This window comes from Sorex araneus, chromosome 6 (genome assembly GCF_027595985.1).
Source record: "Sorex araneus isolate mSorAra2 chromosome 6, mSorAra2.pri, whole genome shotgun sequence".
Lineage (NCBI taxonomy): Eukaryota > Metazoa > Chordata > Mammalia > Eulipotyphla > Soricidae > Sorex > Sorex araneus.
The window spans coordinates 26,570,342-26,595,499 of record NC_073307.1 but is presented as its reverse complement, the minus strand read 5'-3'; the positions used below and the strand labels follow the sequence as shown (position 1 = coordinate 26,595,499).

The following is a 25,158-nucleotide window of genomic DNA, read 5'->3' as shown; positions in this document are numbered from 1 at the left end:
CAGGTGTGACCCAAAAAGTAAAAAAAAAAATTAAAACTTCAATGTGATAGAGATTATTCTTATAAGTACTATACTACACCTGCTTTGAATTTAGGTAACCACTTTTAAAAATAGTTGTACACTGTATATATACATATATACACATATATATACATATATATATATAATACTTTCACTGGGGGCCTAGGAGATAGTTCAAAGGGCTGATACCCATGCTTTGAATGCAGGAGGCCTGGGTTAAATCCCTGGCACTGTATGGTCCCCAGCATTGCTAAGAGTGCTGGGCACTAAACTCAGAGTAGCATTTTTGGGTGTTGCCTTCTACACCCCCAAATGAATACTTTACACAGCCCTGGGAAAGGAAATTAGTTAAGGACAGTACATAGAAAATTTATTCTGCATAGTAAACTCTCTTGCCTTTAGAATTTTATATTAATTATACTACTATAATTATTGTCTTTTTTTTTTTTTTGCTTTTTGGTCACATCCAGCGATGCACAGGGGTTACTCGTTATCTATTTTTAAATGAAATTTAAAGTATCTGTCTCATATGTGGGATATAAAGATACATATTAAGGGAAAAATAAATGGCCAAAGGCAACAGAACTGCAGAACTACTAGTTGGTCTACAGAATGGAGGTTAAGAGGGTCGGGGAGGGTGGGTGGAAGAGATACATGGGGCAATGGTGGAGGGAAGTGGGCTCCAGTGTTGGAGCAATCTATGCATGAAACTATTATTAACAGTGCTGTAAATCATAGTACCGCAGTTAAAATGAAAAAAATAAAATAATTAAAAGCACTATAATTGTCCTTTCTCTAAAAGGTTAATTTTAGCATTGGAATTAAATTAAATGTTGTATTGGTATTAAAATACAGTCTTGTAGATGTCCTAGGATGCCACTGTATAAGAAATAGATCCCTGGGGCTAGTGGGATTACTTAAAGAATTAAAGATTATGACCTGTATGATCAAGGCCCTGAGTTGAACTCCAGCATCCACAGCCCTACACCAAGTATGGGCGTGGTGGACCCCTGTACTTCCGGGTCACAGCACAAACCATTAGGCTTGAATAGTGAGGCTAAATATTTCATGGTACCGCCCCCTTGGGGTCCCTGAGCACAGCTAGAGAGGCAAACAAACAAAACACCCCAAACAACAGATCCCTAACTTAGTTGTTAGAAGGTGGTAATAAACATGTTAAGTTCCTGGAATTTTTCTAGTTTATTCTTATCATTAAATTTAGAATAAATTGAAAAAAAAATGGACAGGGTTATCCTAGAGGTTTTCAGTTCTAATTGTCTATGAATTCTAGTATCTCTGAATTAAAGACAAAGATAGAGGGCTATAATAATTCTTATCAGATAACACTGTGAGTCCTTTTGGAGTTTCATTAAAGTAATACCTAAAACTATATGATAATTTATATAAAACTCCCTTGCCCAAATCTGTAATCTCTCAACATACATGAACTAAATCTGCTAACAATCCATTTAGTTTTGGGTACTTTTTCCTTGCATTTTTGTGGTGTTGAACTTGAGGAAGGGCCACCCCAGCAAAAACGGGACTCTTGGAAAAGATACTCTGCAAGTGAGGTGTCAAATTGCCTGAAAAGAGAAGGAAAAATGCATATAATGGAGTCATTATGTACAAGAAAAATAATCAAATTTCTCTATGGCAGAGGTTGCCAAATATATTTGGCCAACCACCCCCTTTTCAGAAAAAAAGAAAATTACTCAGTCACTTCCTAAAAATCTTTCTTCTTTAAACTAACAAACAGAAAGCTCTTCCTAATTGCACCAGAGGTTAGTACTGCCCTGTCTTATCCAAGCACCTCAGAAGGCAGTGTCACCCACTTTGGGAAACACTACTCTACGGTCTACATTAAATTATAAAAAAGGAAAAATAACAATTATGTTCTTCAAATATTTGAAGTTGGGCTGGAGCAATAGTACAGCAAGTAGAGCATTTGCCTTGCACTCGGCCAACCCGGGTTTGATTTTCAGCATCCCATATGGTCCACCAAGCACTTCCAGGAGTAATTCCTGAATGCAGAGCCAGGAGTAACCCCTGTGTATCGTCGGTGACCAAAAAAAAAGCAAAAAAAAAAAAAGGCACTGATGTTGGTCCTGGAGTGTTAGTACAGAGGGTAGGGCATTTGACTTGCACACTGCTGACCTGGGCTCAATCCCCAGCATCCCATATGGTCCCTGGAGCACCACCAGGAGTTATTCCTGAGTATAGAGCCAGGAGTAAGCCCTGTGCATTGCTGGGTGTGACATAAAAAGCAAAGCAAAACAAAACAAAACAAAAAATCACTGAAGATTCCCAGGATCTATTGATAGCATAAAGGCAGTAGAGAATGTAAAACCAATGAACTGGGACAAGGGTTGTGGGGTGTAATAAGTCACAGAAGGGAAAACTGGGGAAATCATGGAGGGGAAATGTGCTTGTCACAGAGGCAGGCGGGGGGACAGAGGGAAACTGGAGATACTGGTGGAGAGTAGAGGTCACTGATGAAGGGATTGGTGTTAGAAGATTGTAGACCTGAAACTCTAATAAATATCTTTGTAAATTTGTAATTCATGGTGATTATATTTTAAAAAATTAATAAAAAAAACACACCAGATGGGGCTAAAGAGATAGTAAAGGGGCAAGGTGCTTGCCTTGAACTTGGCTCACCCTTGTTCCATCCTGGTATCATATCCTGGTACACAGAGCCACAAGTAGCCCCTGAGCACTGGCAAGTGTGGTCCAAAACCAAACCCGCCCCAAAAGGAGAGAATGTAAATCAGAATAATTTCCTTTTGAGAGATACCTCCAGACCCTATGCCAGGCTGAGTCTCATCAAGGGCACCCCAGAGGGGGGTGGGTGAGCCCACCACCTGCCCAAACAGTGTTCCGGCAGCCCAAACCTCCAGAACTCAATCGCCACTATGCTCAGTACTGGAGCCCGATCCAGGAATGAATCTTTTGAAAAACTCAGATATACGGGTTTTGTGACCCAAATCTCCAGGCTCTCACGGAGTCATGGATGGGCAGCCTTTCCCCATGCTGTTCTTCCCGGAGCATGGTGGTCATGCCCACAAACTGCCTCTGGTGCTATATAAGCTCATTAACTGGCCATGATCCAGAGACTCATAAATAAATCTCAGAAGAGATCAAAAAGTAGCATAGATGCCCCAGTACCCAAAGTCAGCATTTAGTTAAAAATTTAACTTCAGCTGTATCACTCCATTTAAAAGTTTAGAATTCCTGGAGCGCACAGCTGTGCAACATCTCATATTAAACACCACTGATACACCAGGAGTAGCACACCACACTGGATGGGATGCAAAGTAGAAGGCAACCATATCGGATACTAGAAATCAAATTTGGATTGGCTACATACAGGGCAAGCACCATACCTGCTTTACTATCACTCCGGCCCTTAGTTTTATTACTTTGGGCAAACCTCTTCCCTTTCAGTATTCCTCTGTAAAGTGATGGCATCAATGCCATCATCACTAAAGTTATTACCTCAAATATTATTGTTTTTTGTTTTGTTCAAGTGCCAGAGATCAAACTCAGGGCCTCACACATGCAAAGCAATTGGTCTACCACTGAGCTATACCAGTGATACCATTAATATTTACTTTATAACAAGAACTTTAAAGATGGCACCAAAAGGTGATGCTTTAAGCCTTTGGGTTGTATAAACACATAACAATATATATGTGTATATATATACACATATATGTATCTCCATAATTCACAGAGGATTTTTTTTTTGTGGGGGGTGCTGCATTCAAGAGTGCTCAGTGCTTACTGCTGGTTCTGTGCTCAGGGATAATTCCCAGTGTTCAAGGAACCACCTGTGGTATTGGGAGATTTGAACTGGGGTTGGCCATGTGCAAGACAAGTGCCTTAGCCTGTACTGTATCTCTAGTTCATATTTCACTTTTTAAGCTGTTTGTTGTACCTTCTTACGATTCTGTAACCACATGTTTTATAAATAGCTTTTTCACCATGAAAAGGGCTCCTTAAGCTCCTCATTCAGAATTGCATATGAAAAATAATTCGAATCACTGAATGTCTGGTAGGTGGCTCAGAGACTAAAGCACATGCCCTATAATCAAGATGCCATGAGTTGAATCCCTGGAACTACCTGGCATAATATTGGCAGCCCTTCTGTCTGAGAGAGCCCAACTACAAGCACTGAAGCCAGGTAAGTGTATGAGAGCACTGTAACTAACAGGCACTCTCATATCTCGACAGGCTGGAGAGATACCTTGATGGGCATGAAGACCTTGCTTTGATCCCTGGCTCTGCACCGTCCCCTGAGCACTGTCAGGAGTGATCCCTGAGGACAGAGCTTGGAGTATTCCTTCAGCATTTCTGTGTTTCAAAAACAAAACCAAAAATAAAATAAACAAATGAGGGGGGTGCTGGAGAGATTATACAGTGGGCAAGGCACTTGCCTTGCACATGACTGACCGGGTTCGATCCGTGGCACCCCATATGGTCCTGAAAAGCACCACCAGGAATAATTCCTGAGTACAGAGACAGGAGTAGCCCCTGAGTACAGCTGGGTGTGCCCTCCCAAAATACCAAACAAACAAAAAAACAGGGCCAGAGAGACTGCATAGGAGGTAAAGCACTTGTCTTGCATGCAGATGACTCTGCTTCAGTCCCTGGTACCACATATGGTCCCATAGGCACTTCCAGGAGAAATCCCAGAGCAGAGACAAGGAATCAGTCCTAAGCACCCCCCTATAATGAATATGCAACAGAATGTGCTTAAGTAGCACAACTAAAGTGTACAATCCTTAGAAAGTGCAGGTGCAATCACTGAAGCCCAAAGAGTATGACCCCGTGATGAACACTGCAACTCAGTGTGTGAACACTGCAATGTGCACCTCCAGGCACACACATCTCAGCACATACTCAGCCCCCAGTCATCAAAGCTGTTCTTAAGTTCAGTGGGGCCGGAGAGACAGTACAACAGGTAGAACTTCAACCGGTAGAACTTCAGTTTTGCAAGTGGCTCATGCAGGTTTGATCTTTGGCACTACATATGGTCCACCCAACCCTGCCAGGAGTGATCCATCAATGCAGAGCCAGGAGTAAGCCCTGAGCACTACTGGGTGTGGCCCAAAACAAAAACAAAACATACTCAAAGCAGATCACTAAATATTTCAGCTCTCATAAAACATATTATAAAACTATTTAGCTATCATGTAATCCACTACAATTAACAGTTTTACTCATAAGTAACTGATTTTATATTTCCAATTAATTTTAAAAAGCATTTATATGCTTTATTATTAGAAATCCTCTTTCAGAGGTACAAGTATTTGTAGAAACCAAAATTCAAAGGCAACTTTCAGACAAACTGAAGTAGTTTTCTATTATACTATTTTTCTTAGCACCCACCATCAACATATGGCTTAGTTATTTGCATCCTGGCAAAGAAAATATTATTTGTAAAGACAGGGGAGAATATTCTACTTTCTTTATCAGCCCAAGGCTTCCATCTGCTGCCATCTACCAAAACAATATGTTTCCCAATTCTTACAAAGAATTAACTAAATCTTAAAACCAAGCATAATTTATCTGGCTATATTTATTTTAGGCAGTATATTTAAGTAATACTTACCTACTTTTAAAACAATTTTATAAAGTAAATCCAAATCAGAGCTGCAAGGAAGATAGGGATTTCCAGTGGCCATCTCAATGATCATGCAGCCCAAAGCCCAGATATCTACAGGTCTGACATAAACAAAAACAAATCCTCTTTTAATGAAGAAGTATATAAAATGTATTACCTAAAAACTTTTTTGGGGGGCACCTCCCATGCTGGGTGATAAGATGCAGAGAAACCAAAGAACCATACCATATTGGAGACATGTGCTCCAGCCCATTAACTCCTACTAAAAATGTTTAAATAAAGGCAAATATATTGAGGAGATAAATAAAAGGACTATGTGCAGGCTGTACATATAGGAGGCCCAGATTCAATCCCCAATGCTGCATGGTCTTCAGAGAACCACCAGGAGTGACCTCTGAGTAGCCAGGACTAGTCCTTGAGCACTGCTGGGTGCAGTTGCCAAACCAAAATAAGTTAAGGGCAAATAAAAATGAGTGGGCAAGTGGAATCATTTATAAATTTCACTATATCATATGCCAACCTTAGGATATTTATTAAGAATTATCATCCTTTATTAACAGTATTAAGTTAATGAAAAGAATTATTTTTAAATAGTTCATATACTTATATATATAATTATCATTAATGGTTTACTAATTAGAATAGTTATTAAAATCTGTGCTTAAAGTCAAAAAATGCAAATGTTTTACCACTTAGATTTTATATGTTTATCTTAACCTATTATGAGTCACCCATAATTAAAATTTTCTCCCCACGTAATCAGCTTTTCAAGGAATAGCTTATATAACTGAAATTTTAATTATTTTTAATGTTTCTGGGTCACACTTGGAGCAACTTAGGGCTGACTCCCAGCTCTGTGCATGTGGTTCACTCCTAGGGGAGTATCCCCTGAGCAAAACCAGGTGTGCGTCCCCCCAAATGCATATGATGAAACTACAGAAATCAAGATGGTATGGTTTTGGAGAAAGAAGAAACAAAAAGAGCAAGACAATAGAGTTCATGAATATATAAATATACTCAACTAATCTGTGACAAAAGGGTAAAGGCAATTCAGTAGACAAAGGAACACGTTTTCAACTGGTCACACTAGAACATACATGTGCAACATACACAATGTGTGTGGAAAAACGCTGAAATTAGACAAAAGCCTATTTTAAAAAAAATAACTCAAAATGAATCACAGGAGCTGAAGAACTAGTATACTGGGTAAAGTGCTCGTCTTGCATACAGCCAACCTGGGTTTGAGTCTCAGCACTACATACGATTCCCTGAATAGCACAAAGCAAGCATCACAACTAAAGAAGTACAAAACTCAGAGAGCATCACAGCTTAAAAAGAAGAAGAAGAAGAACACGAGAGGCTGGAGAGATAGTATAGGGGTAAGGTGCTTGCCTTGCATGCAAGCAATCAAAGTTCAATCTCTAATACCGTATATGGTCCTTCAAGCCCCACCAGGAGTGTTTCCTGAGCATAGAACCAAGAATAAATTTTGAGCACCACTGGATGTGATCCAAAGTTCCCTATCTTCAAAAAAAAAATTAAACAATATAAGAATATGAACCAGAAAGACAGTATAGTAGGTGACACTGGACTTGCATGTAGTCAATCCTATTGTTTCCTGCCACGACATATGGTGCATTGAGCAGCATGAAGTCCCTGAGCACCTCCAGGTATAGAAAAAAAAGAAAGAAACTGGGGGAAAAAATGAAAGGAAAAGCCAAGTCCTAGATTTAGAGAAAAAAAATTGTAAAAACACGCTACCTGATGAATGACTTGCATCCTAAATCTACAGAGCGCTCTTAAGATTAAACAATGAGGTCAGAGCTGGCAGAGGTAGCTCAGAGGTAGCTCTCCGTGTTCTGAACAGCCAACGGGGTCATAAAACTTCTGTACTAGTCAAAGTGGGTGCTCCTTGGCTATTCTGTCTCAGGGAGAGCACCATTAAAGGAAACCGTCAGGTCGCCCGCCATGGAGCCCTGGCCCAAAGTGGGACCCACGAGGACAGTGGCGGTGCACCAAGGGCCAAGCTACTGCAGCTCTCAGTGCTACGGGCGTTGGCAGAGGGCTCCATTTTAATGCGTCAGATTAGGGCTCTTCAGGTTCAACTCGGCACCACTGCAGAGCTTGGGTCCTGGAATTGAGGGGGCACCCTGGGTTCCCACCATGGGGCCCTGGGGATTCACCGCCAAAGGGGTGGCCTCGTCTCCATTTCTTCCCCAGACCAGCCCACACTGCCCACAGCATATTATGGAAGAAAACCTCCCTGAGCACCAACTGTCTGGAAAGTAAGATGGGGCCTGTGCCCCCTGGTCAGGCTCTGCTGGACTGGGGGTTGCAGCCTGCCCAGAGTTCCCAGGCTGTGAGTGGTAGGAGCCCTGGCTCCAGTCCTGGTCCCTGCTGGGGTTGCTGCTGCCATACCGCTGGAGCCCAGGGGTGTGGTGCCGCCAGATCGACCTGTACCTGCAGGGTACTGTCAGCAGCTTAATGGTGCCTTCAGGCTTCCTGATATCCTCAAATCACCGGACTCCAACAACTCAGGGCAAAGTTCAATTCATACTCCCTTCCCAACAATACAAAAACATGAACCATGAGGGACCAAGGAGGTGACTTAAAGGGTTAGCATGCATGCTTTACATGCAAAGCTCTGAGATGCCCAGAGGGCCATTATCTGGTGCCAGGAACTGACCAGGGTAGACTGCTTAGAAGGCAAGCACCTTACTGACTGTACTATCTCTCCACACTAAGTATATTCTTGTTAAGCATACTTCATACAGTAAGAAATTTCTCTCATCTGTGCCCACAAAGACACTAAAAATATTCCTATATAAACCAGCATATTTCCCCAGTATAGGTAAGAAATTGCTGCAAAAATGTAAAGAATTGGACACACAAAAGAATCTCAGAACCAAGCAGCTTGCTGCAGAGTTGCCTTTGGACTTTGAGCCAGGCCGAGTTCACCGGGGTGCCTCAGAAGGGAGCAGGTGTCATCCTTCCACCTGTCCCCCGAGAATCCCGGTGGCCACCAACTTCCAGAACCCAATGAGAAGTGCAGATATTCGGATTCAGTGACAGAAAACTCCAGGCCTCAAGAGATAGGGGATGGGCCGGTTCTTTTCATTGCCCCCCCACCATGGGACCCTGGAGGTCATGCCCACAAACTGCATCCAGCTGCTGTTTAAACTCCTTAACGGCCATGATCCAGAGAAACAAAAAGAATCTCGGAACTGAGCAGCTCACTGCAGAGATTTCTCTAGACCCTAATTATGCTATTCATAACAAACAATACAAAGAGAGTATGGGGAAAATTGTCTGCCATAGAGGCAGGGGGAGGGGTGGGGTTTGTTCCCCAGTACCCTAAAGTCCCCTGAACATCACTGCTGGCTATGGCTCTGAACAAGGAACCAGGGTGAACCACATGGGACACTAGGTATTGAATTCTGGTAGGCTAGCCCCATACAAAAATATTTTAAATCACTATGACTAAAATAATATTTTTTCTGGGTTTTCGGACCACACCTGGCTGTGCTCAGGGCTTACTCCTCGCTTTGTGATCAGGGATCATTCCTGGCAGGCTTGGAGGACCATTAATGAACACTAGGGATCAAACCTGGGTTGGCTGCATGAAATGTAAGCATACTACCCACTGTAGCATCACTCTGGCCCACTAAAATTTTTTTAAAAAAAGAATAGCTAACATTTATTGAGCATTAACTGTATTTTAATCTTTTAATAAATTAGTCATTTAATATATAAACCAAAAGTTTATAGAATTATTATTTCCATTTTATAAAGGATGAATTAACTGAAGACTGGAGATAGACTCCTAATGGCCTCAATGGTAAGCACAGTTGAAAAGTTATTCTGAAGAGGGGCTGGAGTGATAGCACAGCGGGTTGGGCGTTTGCCTTGCACGCGGCCGACCCAGGTCCAAATCCCAGCATCCCATATGGTCCCCTGAGCACTGCCAGGGGTGATTCCTGAGTGCATGAGCCAGGAGTGACCCCTGTGCATTGCTGGGTGTGACCCAAAAAGAAAAAAAAAGTTATTCTGAAGAGGCTGAACAAATTATTTACTTCTGGGGGCTAGACCGATATCACAGCGGGTAGGGCATTTGCCTTGCATGAAGCCAACCCAAGTTCAATTCCCAACATCCCCTATAGTCCCCCAAGCACCACCAGGAGTGATTCCTGAGTGTAGAGCCAGGAGTAACCCTTGTGAATCGCTGGGTGTGACTCAAAAAGCCAAAAAAAATTATTTACTTCTCTGTGTCTTAGCATCATCTTATTTAAGATGTGGATATTATGTAAGATAATAAGATCAGCCTTATCATTGGATTGTTGCAAAAAATACAGAATTTAATAAATCTAAGGCACTCAGAACAATTGCTGGCATAAAACTGGCATTAATATGCTATTTTAATTAAACATTAAAATAATAATGGCTTTTCTTTTTTGTTTGTTTTGTTTCTTTTTGGGGGCCGCCCACTCAGTGATGCTCACAGGTGACTCCTGGCTGTACACTCAAGAATTACTCCGAGGTTTGTTCCATGGCTGGGAAGCTGGCCGCACATACTGGGGGAAAGGGCGGCCCAAATACAGAAGGGAACACCAAGCAAAGGGGGTCTGGAGGATCTGCTCGGGTTGGGAGATGCGGGCTGAAAGTAGACTATAGACCGCACACGATGGCCACTCAATAACTCAATACCTCTATTGCAAACCACAACACCCAAAGGAGAGAGAGAAAAAGAGAATGTCCTGCCACAGAGGTGGGGTGGGGGGGTGGATGGGGTGGGGGTGGTGGGAGGGATACTGGGATCATTGGTGGTGGAGAATGGGCACTGGTGGAGGGATGGATACTCGATCATTGTACAACTGAAACGCAAGCATGAAAGTTTGTAAGTCTACAACTGTACCACATGGTGTTTCACTAATAAAAATTTTAAAAAAAAAGAATTAGGGGGCTGGAGCAATAGCACAGTGGGTAGGGCGTTTGCCTTGCATGCGGCCGACCCGGGTTCTAATCCCAGCATCCCATATGGTCCCCTGAACACTTCCAGGGGTAATTCCTGAGTAAAGAGCCAGGAGTAACCCCTGTGCATCGCCGGATGTGACCCAAACCCCCCCCCCCAAAAAAAAAAAAGAATTACTCCGAGCAATGCTCAGGGATCTATTTGGGATGCGGGGATTAAACTCAGGTTTGGGCTGGATCGATAGCACAGCAGGTAGGGCTTGCACACGGCCGATCCGGGTTCGATTCCTCTGTCCCTCTCGGAAAGCCCGGCAAGTTACCAAGAGTATCCTGCCCGCACGGCAAAGCCTGGCAAGCTACCTGTGGCATATTTGGCATATTGTGCCAAAAACAATAAAAACAAGTCTCACAATGGAGACATTAGGTGCCTGTTCGAGCAAATTGATGAACAATGGGGCGACAGTGTTACAGACAGTGCTACAGTGCTGGGATCACATGCAAGACAAATACCCTACCCACTGTACTCTCTCTCTCTAGCATGTTTCTTTTCTTTTTGGCATCTGGACCACACCCTATGATGCTTAGTTCTACTCTCTGCTCTGTGCTCAGGGGACCATATACAATGCTAGCCACAAGCAAGGTAAACACCTTAACCCCTCTGCTGTTCTTCAGCGCCACAAAATAATGAATTCTCAGAGACGTTAAGAGAATAATGTCCCTCCATTTTCTATTTAAGTTGTACAACTTGGTCCTCTTCACTTTTCAAGACTAACATATATTAGCTTGTTATTTTACATACTGCTTTTATTCACAATATAGGAGACCTAGGGGCTGGAGCAATAGCACAGCGGATAGGGCGTTTGCCTTGCACGCGGCTGACCCGGGTTCAAATCCCAGCATCCCATATGGTCCCCTGAGCACCACCAGGAGTAATTCCTGAGTGCAGAGCCAGGAGTAACCCCTGTGCATCGCCAGGTGTGACCCAAACCACCCCCCCCCAAAAAAAAAATATATATATATCCACGAGACCTTGCTATCTTCAGGCATGTAGAAGAGGACAATTTAAAACTTAACATTTGGCTGTCTTTGCAAAGAGGGTACCATATTCTAGGTACTAAAAAACTTGCAGTTCCTATGATAACACTGGCAGAGTGAAGTAAATTTGAATCTTCTTAATTTTTTGCAGGGGCTAAAGAGTCCCAGGGGTTAAGATCTTACATGCAGCTGATCCTGCACCCCAAGGTCCCATGAGCACCACCAGGGGTAACCCCCTTGCGCAGAGCCACATCTATCCTCTGAGCACTGCCTCATGCATGTCCTTCTACCAAAAATATTAAAACACACACACACAAACACGCATGCATGAACACACATACACAAACACACAAATACACACACACGTCTTTGCAGACTACAGTAGTAGGAGGCTACTCTATCAAGGGTGTCGCCTTGCTGAAAATGAGCACGGGTCTACCCCAAGGGATAGCTGCAGGTATCCTGACTGGCCTCCTGGTCCCTGGAATCAAGCAGTGCAGCTTCAGTAGCAGGCATGGCAAAGAGGGCCTGTAGGTCTCTCTGTTCTATTTAAAGGAGTGCTTTCTTTGACCAAGTCCAGACAAAGAGGTAACAGGGATGATAGATGTATCAAGGGGGTTACAAAAAGAATTGACTAGGAAAGGCCAGGCAGAATCCCAAAATATACATACTTTCCATAAGAGGTATCTTTTAAGACTAATTCTGGAGCTCTATACCAGCGTGTGGCCACATAGTCCGTATAAATGTCCCCAGGAGCTGCCAGTGTTCGTGCAAAACCAAAATCACAGAGCTTAGTAATTCCTAATTGAGATACTAAAATATTCTCAGGCTTTATGTCTCGATGAATGACCTAAAAACAAACAGAAGATAACAGTACATTACAATAAGGTTGTATTAACTACAAACTCAAAAATTATAGAAAAAATTGACCTAATTATGATAGTAAAGTTATTTCTTACTGCATGCAAAGGATTAACTATTCTATGCAAAAGTTAGATTATTATATCTTTTCAAGTCTTGCCCCATCCATCATCTCAAAATTAAATGAAGTCAAGAAAACATAATACTGGGGGCTGGAGCAATAGCACAGTGGGTAGGGTGATTGCCTTGCACGTGGCCGACCCAGGTTTGATTCCCAGCATCCCATATGGTCCCCTGAACACTGCCAGGAGTCTTAATTCCTGAGTCCAAAGCCAGGAGGTAACCCCTGTGCATTGTTGCCGGGTGTGACCCAAAAAGAAGAAAAAAAAGAAGACATAATACCAAAACATAATACTAAAATAGGAAATCACATTCTTGAAAGGAAAGATAATCAAATAACATATATATTTTTTAAAGTTTAACTTTCTTCTAGCTCATGTCACACTCCAGGTACCATGCTTTCACTTTCTTGACAACTAAACTTCTAGAAGACATCATCTTTATCTGAAAGTCTTCATTTTCAGACCACTCATTTACTCCTCAAAAGGGGTTCAAATCTGCCTTCCACTTAAACTGTGCTGGTTAAAGTAATTGACAATCAGCTCATTATTATTATACCCAATAGACCCCTCAATACAAAAATACTACCTTGTGCAAATGATGCCAACAACCCCTTCATTTCTGATTTCTGAAGCCTAAAATGCTCCCCCATGTGTCTGAGAACAGACGAATGGATAAAAAAAACTATGGCACATTGGGGCTGGAGCAATAGCACAGCGGGTAGGGCATTTGCCTTGCACTCGGCCGACCCAGGTTCGATTCCCAGCATCCCATATGGTCCCCTGAGCACTGCCAGGGGTAATTCCTGAGTGCAGAGCCAGGAGCAACCCCTGTGCATCGCCGGGTGTGACCCAAAAAGCAAAAAAAAAAAAAAAAAACCAACAACTATGGCACATCTACACAGTGTAATACTACACAGCTGTTAGGAAAAAATGAAGTCGTGAAATTTACCTATAAACGAATGGACATGGAGAGTATCATGCTGAGTGAAATGAGTCAGAAGGAGAGGGACAGACACAGAATGACTGCATTAATTAGTGGTATATGTTAAAAAAAAAATACTTGAAGACTAACATCCCAAATAGAGGACTGGTCAATGATCAGAATCTACCACAAGAGTGTGTGTTGGGGCAGGGGGGCAGAAGGTAGGTAAGATAGAAAAGGGACCAGTATGACAAGATCTGGAAATGATCACTTTGAGCAAGAACTGAGTTTTAAAAGTAGGTAAATGAATACACATAACCTTTTAGTGTCTGTATTGCAAATCACAATGCCCAAAAGGAGAGAGAGAGAGAGAGAGAGAGAGAGAGAAACTGGACTGGGGACACTGGTGCTGGGAAAAGTACACTGGTGGAGGGATGGGTGTTGGAACATATGACTGAAACCTAATTATGAACAGCTTTGTAAGGGTCTGTCTCACAGTGATTAAATTTTAAGTCTATTAAAAAAAATAAAATGTTCCCCACATCCTATCACCACGGCAGATCTCTGTCACTTAAAATCTAGGTTCTAATCTTAGGCTTTCTCTTTTCATTTATTTTCTGAGCAATCTTACCTACTCTTTTGTTCCTATTTACTACTTTCTACTACTTAGCTTCGGAGACACTAAAACTCTCTTGGGCTTTCCCCAGCCTACTGACTGCTTTATAGTATTACACTAGAAATTTAATTACTACACTACCAAATGGTCTCTCTTCATTTTTTTTCTTTTAAGCACCAGAGATTGAATCCAGAACTTGATGCAGGCAAGGTAAGTTGCTCTAGCACTAAGCCACATGCCTGGTCTGTTTTAAAATCAGTACCACTGAAAAACCACATGTGTAATTAAGTTACTTTTCAGCTTACCATCTTCAAAGATTCCCCATCTGACACACTTGAAGTACCCTGAAATAGCTTGTAAGACCTTGCAGAATATAGTTAAAGCTCACTTTCTCAACCGCCCCTCCTAGTCTACAGAATATCAGTTTCTGGGTTAGACAGATCGGACAGGGGCTAAGGTATTTGCCTTTCATGAGAGAGCTACATCTAGGGATATAACATGAGCAAAAACAGATGAGGAAAAGCAAATTAAGATACCACTTCACTCATCCTTCCTCTCCCACCCATGAAATAACTTAAAATACAATTTTAATTATTTAAATTTGCTAGAATGAACTTTCCATAGATTAAATGAGTTAAAGGCATATACGAAGTACATTTTGTGAGTTTTTATTTTAGGTACTGTGGTTTATAATGTCATTAATAGTAGTATTTCATGCATAGCCCATTCCAGAGACACGCTCTCTTCCACCAGATGGTCTTCTTCCCTCCACCACTGTCCCAGTTCCAGACCCCTTTCAGCTGATCATCTCCGCATTCTCTGGTAAGCTTCCTACTGAAGATCAGTTCTTAGTTTCTGTTGCCTCTCCCTACATTTCCCTATATGTTTCTTTTTATCTCACCTAAGAGAAAGATCATTCTGTCTCTCCTTTTGACTTATTTCACTTACTCAACATGATATGCTACAGATCCAAGTAGCAACAAATTGCATGACTTCATCTTTTCTTATGAAGTTGTATTCATTGTGTATATGCACTGCAGCTGCTTTATTCAGTCATCTGTTCTTGGACACTGCGTTGTTTCCAGATTTTGGCTATTATGCTTTTTGTTGGGCTGGAGCGATAGCACAGCGGGTAGGGCGTTTGCCTTGTATGCAATTGACCCAGGTTCGATTCCTCCACCCCTCTCGGAGAGCCCGGCAAGCTACCAAGAGTATCTCGACTGCAAGCTACCTGTGGCACATTCAATATGCCAAAAACAGTAACAAGCCTCACAGTGGAGATGTTATTGGTGCTTCCTTGAGCAAATCGATGAACAATGGGATGACAGTGACAGTGACAGTGCTTTTTATTTGTTGGCTTGGTTTTGGGGCATCACCCAGCAGTTCTCAAGCTCATTCCTTGTTCAGCACTCAGGAATCACTCCTGGCAGTACTCAAGGGACTGAAACCTGGGGTTTCAATGCCAGGGATCAAATCTGGGTCAGCTATGTGCAAGGTAAATGCCCTACCTGCCGTACTCTCTCTCCAGCTCCAGATTTTGGCTATTATGAATAGTGCTGCACGGAACATAGGAGCACAGATGTCTTTTCAGAATAGTTTTTGGGATTACTGGGGTGATTACCAAGAATTGAAACTGCTGGGTTATATGGAAGCTTGATTCCTTTTAGTTTCTTGAGAAGTGTCCATATTGTTTTCCAAAAGGCTAGATCAGTCAACAACTTTCCCAGCAGCAGTGAAGTAGGGTTCCTTTTTCCCCATCTCCCTGTCAACACTGGTTGTTTTTGTTCTTTGCAGTAATGCCAGTGTCACTGATGTGAGATGATATTCTCATTGTTGTTTTGACTTGCATTTCACTGATAAGTGATGCAGAGTATTTTTTCATATGTCTTTTAGCCATCTGTATGTCTTTTTAAACGAAGTTTCTATTTATCTCTTCTCCCTGTTTTTTTAATGGAGTTATTTTTTATTGTAAACACATTCTGCCTACCACATTAATTGCTCTCCTTCTTGGTGTTCTTCATATGTTGCAAAAAGATCCACCCTGGCCTAGAGAGATAGTACAGTGGTTAGGGCACTTGCCTTGACTCTACCAGCCCTGATTTGAATCCCTAGCTCCTCTTATGGTCCCCCAAAGACCACCAAGAGTGACTCTTGAGCAAAGAGCCAGAAAAGGCCCTGAAAACTACCAGGTGTGATCCTTAACTCCTAAAAAGAAAGATCCACCCTGTTGACATGCTACTATTCTCACTTTTTTTTTTCTTTTGGGTCTGTTGACATGCTACTATTCTCACTTTTTTTCCTTTTTGGGTCACACCCGGCAGTGCACAGAGGTTACTCCTGGCTCTGCACTCAGGAATTACTCCTGGTGGTGCTCAGGGGGACCATATGGAATGCTGGGAATCGAACCCGGGTCAGCCGAGTGCAAGGCAAACGCCCTACTCGCTGTGCTATCGCTCCAGCCCTACTATTCTCACTTTTTTTTTTTAAGTAAACAGATTTTATTTAGAGGCTTTTTGAGGGAAGGAGGAAGGGATAAGTGGAAGAGAGAATAGTAAGAGTAACGCACTCAAGAGAGAATGTGGGCTTCTCCAAGGGTGGAGAGAGCCCTTACATACATCCTAGCACTGGACATGAATGCATGAAAGTACACATCTCAAGAGGGGAGATGCAGGCGGCGACACATGTGCTCGGCCACATAGTAGCAAGCAACACATGGGCTCAGGCAGCATGTGCGCCTATTCTTACTTTTATGTAACTAAGTTCATAACTTTGTTGCTATTATATAGAAATATTGTAAATTAGGGTATATTGGTTTTATGTTCTCCAAATTTGGTAATTATAATTAGTCCCATTATCTCTGTGTAAATTCTATATAAAATCATATAGAAAATGAAATAAAAGTTTCTACATAAATTTTTATATAAAATTTTTAAAGAAAATTTCTATATAGGGGCTAGAGTGATAGTACAGCAGGTAGGGCTTTTGCCTTGCATGTGGCCAACCAGGTTCATCCCTGGGATCCTATATGGTCCCTAAACACAGCCAAGAGTAATTCCTAAGTACAGAGCCAGGAGTAACCCTTGAGTATTGCAGATGTTGCCCAAAAAACAAACAAACAAAAAATTCTTTATCTGGGGCTGGAAAGATAGCACACTGGGAGGACATTATACAGAGAGATAACACAGCAGGTACAACCGCGCACGAAGCTGACCTGGGTTCAATCCATGGGACCTCATATGGTCCCCTAAACACCACCAGTAATAATTACTGAGTTCAGAGCTAGGAGGAGTAACTCCTAAGCATATCCAGTGTGGCCCCAAAGCAACAACAACAAATATTTCTATATCATGGGGGCTGGAATGATAGTACAGTGGGCAGAGCACTTGCCTTGCACATTGCTGATCTGGATTCATCCCCTGATACCATATCTGGTCATCTGAGCACCACCAGGACTAATCCCTCAGCACATAGCCAGGAGCAAGCCTTGAACACTGCTGGGTATAGTCCCAAAACCAAAGCAAGCCCAAATATGAAAACACTAACTAATTATGGCCAAAAAGAATAGCACAGTGGCTTAGAGTGCCTGTCTTGCAAGCATATGGTCAGGCATGCAAATCCCCAGTGTCCCACATGCACAAAACATGGATCCTGGCAGCTGTGTTGCTTGAGTCTGGCAGTCAGTTATTTAAGAACCCTTGAACCACAAGTAATTTCTGGTCACCCCACAGCCAGGGTTGTATAAGCATCACAAAAAGGGAGTACAACTGCTAGAAAGCTCTGTAACTGTAAAAAAAAAAAAATGTACAAGCACCATAATCAGGAAGTGAGAAAGCTAGCCTGTGTCTGGGCACTGAAGTAACCTCTAGTGAGCACAACCATCAGAATTTGTGGGACTCCACTGAGTGCAACTCCCAGCAAACACATGTGCAAGTATAGCAACTGATAGAGGGCTAATCTCAGTGAGCACCACAGTCAAGTGTGCAAGTACAACCTGATGTGTGACCACCAGCAAGCAGCACAACTGAAACTGTGAGACCAGAGGCAAGCACATGTGCAACCACCAGTAGAGATGACAAAATCATCAACAAAAATATGGGGAAGTGGGGGCTGGAGCGATAGCACAGCGGGTAGGGCGTTTGCCTTGCACGCGGCCTGACCCGGGTTCGATTCCCAGCATCCCATATGGTCCCCTGAGCACCGCCAGGGGTAATTCCTGAGTGCAGAGCCAGGGGTAACCCCTGTGTATCGCCAGGTGTGATCCAAAAAGCAAAAAAAAAAAAAGAAGTGGGGAAGAATGGCAGGGAATAAAACGTAATTGGCGGGGCTGGAGTGATAGCACAGCGGGCAGGGCATTTGCCTTGCACGCAGCTGACCCAGATTCGATTCCCAGCATCCCATATGATCCCCTGAGCACCGCCAGGGCTAATTCCTGAGTGCATGAGCCAGGAGTGACCCCTGTGCATCGCCAGGTGTGACCCCCTTCCTCCAAAAAAAGTAATTGGGGGGGCACACCCTGCAATGCTCAGGGATAACTCCTAGCTCTGCACTCAGGAGTTATTCCTGGTGATGCTCAGGGGGTGCTGGGGATCAAATCCAGATTGGTCATGTGCAAGGTAAATGCTTTACCTGGTATACTATCTCTCCACCCCTCACAAATTGACTTTTTTTTTTTTGGTTTTTGGGTCACACCCGATGATGCACAGGGGTTACTCCTGGCTCTTCACTCAGGAATTACTCCTGGCGGTGCTCAGGGGACCATATGGGATGCTGGGATAGAACCCGGGTCGGCCGAGTGCAAGGCAAATGCCCTACCCGCTGTGCTATCGCTCCGGCCCCACAAATTGACTTTTTAATTAAAAAAACAAAAGGTAAACTGGGGCAGGAACATCGGGCATTGAAATGTTCCCCCATTTGATTCCTGTCACAGCAAATTTTCCCCTGAGTACCATCAGAAGTGACACCTGAGGACAGATGGGTGTAGCCCAAAAACACCCTCAAAAATGAATGATAAACTTTAAAAGATAAAGTTGGGTCTGTAGAGATTTTATAGCAGGTAAGGTGCTTGCTGTGCATATGGTTGACCTCTGATCTATGGCACCCCAGGTGGTACCCCAAGCCCTGATAGGAGTGGTCCGAGTGTGGCCCAAAAGCAAACAAAAAGGGCTGGAGCGATAGCACAGCGGGGAGGGTGTTTGCCTTGCATGCGACAGACCGGGCTTGGATTCCCAGCATCCCATATGGTCCCCTGAGCACCGCCAGGAGTAATTCCTGAGTGCAGAGCCGGGAGTAACCCCTGTGCATCACCGGGTGTGACCCAAAAAGAAAAACAAACAAACAAAACTTACATTCCAAAATCAAACAAAAACAAAAGGGTAAAGTTTGTTATTTAAATTGTACATTGGGAAAGCAATTTAAAAAATGAAAACAACTAAAGACTTATTTACTTTTTCTTCCACACCCCCATGTTCTCTCATGCTCATATCTCTCTCCTTTGCAGAAGCCTGAGCTCCCTCTTGAAAGTCTCTCTTTCTCCCCCTCATCTCTAAATTTCTTTCAATGAAAGCTATATTGAATCACTGAAAAATAACAGTTCTTTGCCTACACAGAGCTAAGAGATAAACAAGAGATATCCCCTAATCACATTAATGTAAAAATATCCCAGTCACAACTGATACAAAAGAAAATACGAATATTATAATTTTAATGGAGAGATGACCCAGTTTCATATATTATGGAGGAATTTCTAGTTTGTACTAACATCTGAGGGATGAACAATAGTAAACAAGGATGAACAGGAAAAAAAGTGAAATCCAGAAAGAGGGAATAAGTCAAATATCTTGCTGTAGAAAGAAGTATTAGAAGTCAAATATTTTATTGATACATAATTGAAATTCTGAGATTTGAGATGGATTCACTGTTTTAAATTCTTTTTTGCAAATAGCAATTGAAATTTTATAAATCTTTTTATTGTGTCTTTCCCCTCTTCTGATCTCACAATTCCACTTCAATGGGCAAATGTACACTATGTGTATACAATATATAGGTATATCTATGAACATGTGTACATTTATCTACTTATAGCTTCCTAGTCACACTGGCATTTTTCAGCATTTCCTAATACCCCAGACTTTTATATTTTCTCTGTTATGAGAGGTAAGCTCCTAAGATTTCCAGAGCTAAGCTGCTACAGAAAGGCAACATGATAGAAAGGAAAGAATATTAGACAATGGGGCTGGAGTGATAGCACATCAGATAGGGCGTTTGCCTCACACATGGCCAACCCCAGTTAGACTCCCAGCATTCCATATGGTTCCCTGAGCACCGCCAAGAGTAATTCCTGAGTGCAGAGCCAGGAGAAACCTGTGCATTGCCAGGTGTGACCCAAAAAGCATATTAAAAAAAAAGAATATTAGACAAGTTTTCTGATCGCTGTTGCTCAACCTTTTTTCTTTTTGTCTGTGGCCCTTTTCTGACTTTTTTTCCTTCCTGTGTTCCCCCTAGCCCATCCACCAGTTGAACTCCAATCTCCTACAACCCCATCTATGCAATTTTCACCTGTAGCCTCTTTGGGATATCCTAGAGGCCCACAGGGGGCCATATGACCCTCAGCTAATGAACACTACTTCTAGATCACTTCTCATTACCATCACTTATTCACTGTTTGACACTAGGAAATTCAATTTGCTAACTTTAGAATTTATTTACTTATCAGACTATAATAAAACAAAAAAATTACCAAAAACCTGTCACCTCAGTCAAATGGTTTTCTTTTTAACTTTTTTTTTGTTTTTATTTGGTTTGTTTTACCTCTGAACCTGAGGCCCTATATATAATAAACATGTGCTCCAGCCCTGTGAATTATCTCCTCAATCCTTCCTCAAATGGATATGAAAACTGTTTAGCTCCCAGGGCATAAAACAATGGAGGGCACTCTTGGCAAGCTCATATCACTGAGCATTTAGATATGTATCTTCTCCTGATGACTTTCTTGCCCATTCTCCATTTTACCTCTACATTGTAAGTGCCACAAAACTGCAGAGTACCACCCACTACTCTCTACCCTCTTACCATATCTAGTCATCTATCCTTATAGTATCATCTACTCTAGTCTATTTTTTCAGCTATAAACTACAAGATGGAAAATTTCTTTTTTTTTCTCCTTTGGGTTTTTGGGCCGCCCCCGGCTCTGCTTCTAGTATGGTGCTTGGGGATCATTCCTGTGGTGCTCAGGGAACCATAGAGTGCTGGAAATCAAAACTCAGCCTCCAGCATGTAAAAAAGTATGTGCTCCATATAATTTGTTGAACTACCTTTCAGTATTAAATCTCTTTTCTAGGGCCAATATTACTTATTTGATAGTCTATCCAAATGGTTGATTTGGATAATATCAAAAAAGTCACTCCTGGGGCTGGAGCAATAGCACAGCGGGTAGGGCGCTTGCCTTGCACGCGGCCAACCCAGGCTGACCCAGGTTCGAATCCCAGCATCCCATATGGTCCCCTGAGCACCGCCAGGGGTAATTCCTGAGTGTAGAACCAGGAGTAACCCCTGTGCATTGCTGGGTGTGACCCAAAAAGCAAAAAAAAAAAAAAAAAAAAAAAAAAAAAAAAAAAGTCACTCCTTTTCTATAGTTCCTTTGCTTTGTAGGCACTGATTAACATCCTGACTTTTGTTATGATATAGTAATTCAAATCACTCAATAAATATTTATTGAGCTAGTGGAGGATAGTACAGTGGATAAGGTGTTTACCTTGCATGTGGACCAATCCCCAGCACCACATATGGTCCCCTGAGCCTCTCAGGAGTGACCCCTGAGTACAAAGCTCTGAGAACTGCTAGGTGTGGCCACAAAACAAAATAAATACTTGGTAAGACCTTTTATATCAGATCTGCACACACTTGCATAGAAATACAATCACACTTAGTTTAAAAGATTAGTTGGATAGAATGAGGAGGGGCTGGAGAGTGACTGAAGGCACCTTTCCTCCACCAGAAAGTGGCGTCGGAGAAAGCTCTGGCGATGTGGGTCCTGTAACTGCTCTTATCTCTGCGACCTCTCCCAGAGAGACATAAACTCACTTTAGAGACCCTCAGTCACGTATCTCCTACTCCCCCCTCAGTCAGGTAGTTCCTGTTGACTTGTCTTAGCTTAGCCTGGTTAGGTTAGCCCAGAGAAGCAGATGTTTGTAAAAGATCACCCTTGCTCTTCCTATGATTGTAGGCCGAACACAATAAATATAGAATGTAATGGGGAATTGGGACTCCGGTGCATGAGACTGTGAGCCCCCCGACCCAGGGTTTTCTTTCTCTGTTTCTTGTTTTCTTACCCCTGGCAGGACCCCTGCCTCAGACCCATTCACCTGGGGCTGGTCCCTGGCAGTACAATTTAAAAAGCACTATCCTAGGCAATGAATAAGGCAAAGTCACAATCCTTACAGAGTTTACAGCTAATCAGGAATGTAAATTATAAGTCAACAGAAGACAAATTAAAATTTGTAAAGGCAATGTAATAGAATCAAGAAGGCAATGTAATAAAATCAAAAAGGTGACAAATGGTAAAGTTAAGGAAACTAAAAAATACTTTCCCCAATTAAAAAAAAAATTATGTAATGAACTGGAGAAGTAGTTCAGGAGTTTAGGCAGCGGCCTTGAATGTAGTTGATCCAGGTGAATCCCTGCTATGCACATGGTCTCTTGAGCGCTTCCAGGTGTGGCCCCTCAAATAAAAAATTTTATCAAATAAATGTTATGTGAATACTGTAGAAAATTAACTAATCTTTTTCAGTACCTAGGGGGTTTCTTGATTTGATTTTGGGGCTCACACTCATCAGTGCTCAGGGCTATTCCTGGCTCTGTGCTCAAGAGTCAAGCCCTGGTGATTCTCAGGAACATAAGTGGTGCTGGGAATTTGAACCAGAGTAACAGCTGCTATCACCACATGCAAGGCACGTGCTTTCCCTCCTGCACCATCTCTCCAGCCCCAATACTTTGCATATTAAATAAAGAGCTATAAAAATTTTTAAGTGTCCTATTTTTAGTAAAATTTTATGGTGTTATAACTTCCCCTATTTTCTTTTTTTGGTTTTTGGGCCACACCTGGTGATGCTCAGGTGGCTACACTCCTGGCTCTGCACTCAGGAATTACTCCTGCTGGTGCCCAGGTGAGCATATGGAGTGCCAGGATCAAACTCAGGTCAGCTGAGTGAAAGGTGAATGCCCTCACTGCTGTACTATCATTCTAGCCCCTATAACTCTCCCAATTTCTATTCTCTTCTTCTCAGCTCCCAAAGCCCCATAGAATCAAAGCCCCCAAATCAAGATGAGGGGAACACTATATTTCCTCTGAAGCCTCATTCCCAGTGTCATCACTTGCGTCATGACTTTGGTCTGTCTGGCAGTTTGCCTGGAAATACTGCCGGAAGACTTGTCTCTATTTGACCTAACTCAGTTTGCCTAGTGTAAACTGTATTCTGGAGCCTTTGTTAGAAATCACTGGTGGCTACTGTATAACATCACAGCCCTTTGATGCAGCCGCTGTACACTTAAATAAGACTAGGATATATACACAGAGAACATGAAAAGCTCCATATTCCTGAGGAATCAAGAAGGCCTCATACAAGCACAGAGCTATGGACAGACCCAGGAGGGGGAAGATCTGAAGTGCTCCTAAGCTCTTCACACTGGCTGAGTCTGAGGCAAATAGGAAGTTAAGGTTAAGGCAGATTTATGAACTGTTTGCTTGAACCTTGGACACATGTGTCAATGTAGTGAAAAGGAACCTCTTAGTAAGAGAGGCTAAGAAAATTATTGCCTTTGACATTTAAGGAAATCTCTGGCCAATCATCAGCTAACCTTTCATCTACCTGAGCAAGTATCAGTGGTCCTACACAAAGAAGAACAGACTTGGAAAATTAGCCCAGGAAAATAACTCAACAAGCAACTACACACACACACACACACACACACACACACACACACACACACACACACACACACAAAGGGCAAAGATGGGAAATGTTATAGCAGAATGGGAGACTAACACCCAAGAGTAATAGAGATAAGGACCAGGAGGTCTGCTCCACGGCTTGGAAACTGGCCTCACATGCTGGAGGAAAAGGCAGCTCAGATATAGAAGTGAACATCAAGTAAAGGATGTTGGGAGGACCCGTTCGGGTTGAAATACGTGTGCCAAAAGTGGACTATAGACCAAACAAGATGTAATGTGATTGCAAATGACTGATCAAGCATAAATCATAAAATTCGTCTCTTTTCATTCTGTTATGAATAATGTTTTTTATTTCTGTACCATGAAAATTATATTGTGCCAAAAAATAAAAAATGCTTCTAAACGAAACAAAACAAAAAAAAAACAAAGACGGGAAACTTTAGTTTCCTGAGATGCCACATTTTAAGTATATAATTTTGAACAAGAATTATAAATTTCCAACATATTTCAAAAACTCCTGGCGAGGCATGGAAGAATATTTGTGGTGCTGGGGATGGAATTAGGTTGGCTACCTTAAGGTGAGCACCTTATCTTACTGTACTATCTCTCTGGCTCCTACAATCAGCTATTTCAATACGGTTAAAGCTTAAGTATCCAAAGGACAAAAATATAAACAGAATATAAAAATATAAACAGAATCTCAACAAATATGGAAGATTTTTATTTTGTTTTGGGGCCACACCTGGTGGTGCTCAGGGCTCACCCCTGGCTTTTCAATCAAGGATCACTTCTGGAAGTGATTGGAGAACATACAAGGTGCCAGGGGCTGAACCTGAATCAGAATTGTGTAAGATAATGCCCTACCCACTGTAATACCTCTCAGGTCACAAAATAAATCATTTTGAATGTCTTACAAAAAAATTAAAAAGGACACTATCTAGAAAGCAAAATGTGGGTTGAGGGGGCCAGAGAGATAGCTCAACAGGCTGAATGCATGAATACTTTGCATGTGGTAGATCCATGTTCAATCTCCAGCACTGC

At 42.3% G+C, this 25,158-nt stretch overlaps 1 protein-coding gene across 1 annotated transcript in view; it reads right to left on the bottom strand.

The window, feature by feature from the left end:
• The window catches only part of CDKL3 (cyclin dependent kinase like 3), a 58,777-nt gene that overhangs the window by 14,656 nt on the left and 18,963 nt on the right, over window positions 1-25,158 (bottom strand). The window contains exons 3-5 of the mRNA XM_055142946.1: window positions 12,322-12,500; window positions 5,636-5,748; window positions 1,465-1,604 (exon numbers count right to left, since the gene is read on the bottom strand). Coding sequence (XP_054998921.1) covers window positions 1,465-1,604; window positions 5,636-5,748; window positions 12,322-12,500 — 432 coding nt within the window. The remainder of the gene's footprint in view (window positions 1-1,464; window positions 1,605-5,635; window positions 5,749-12,321; window positions 12,501-25,158) is intronic.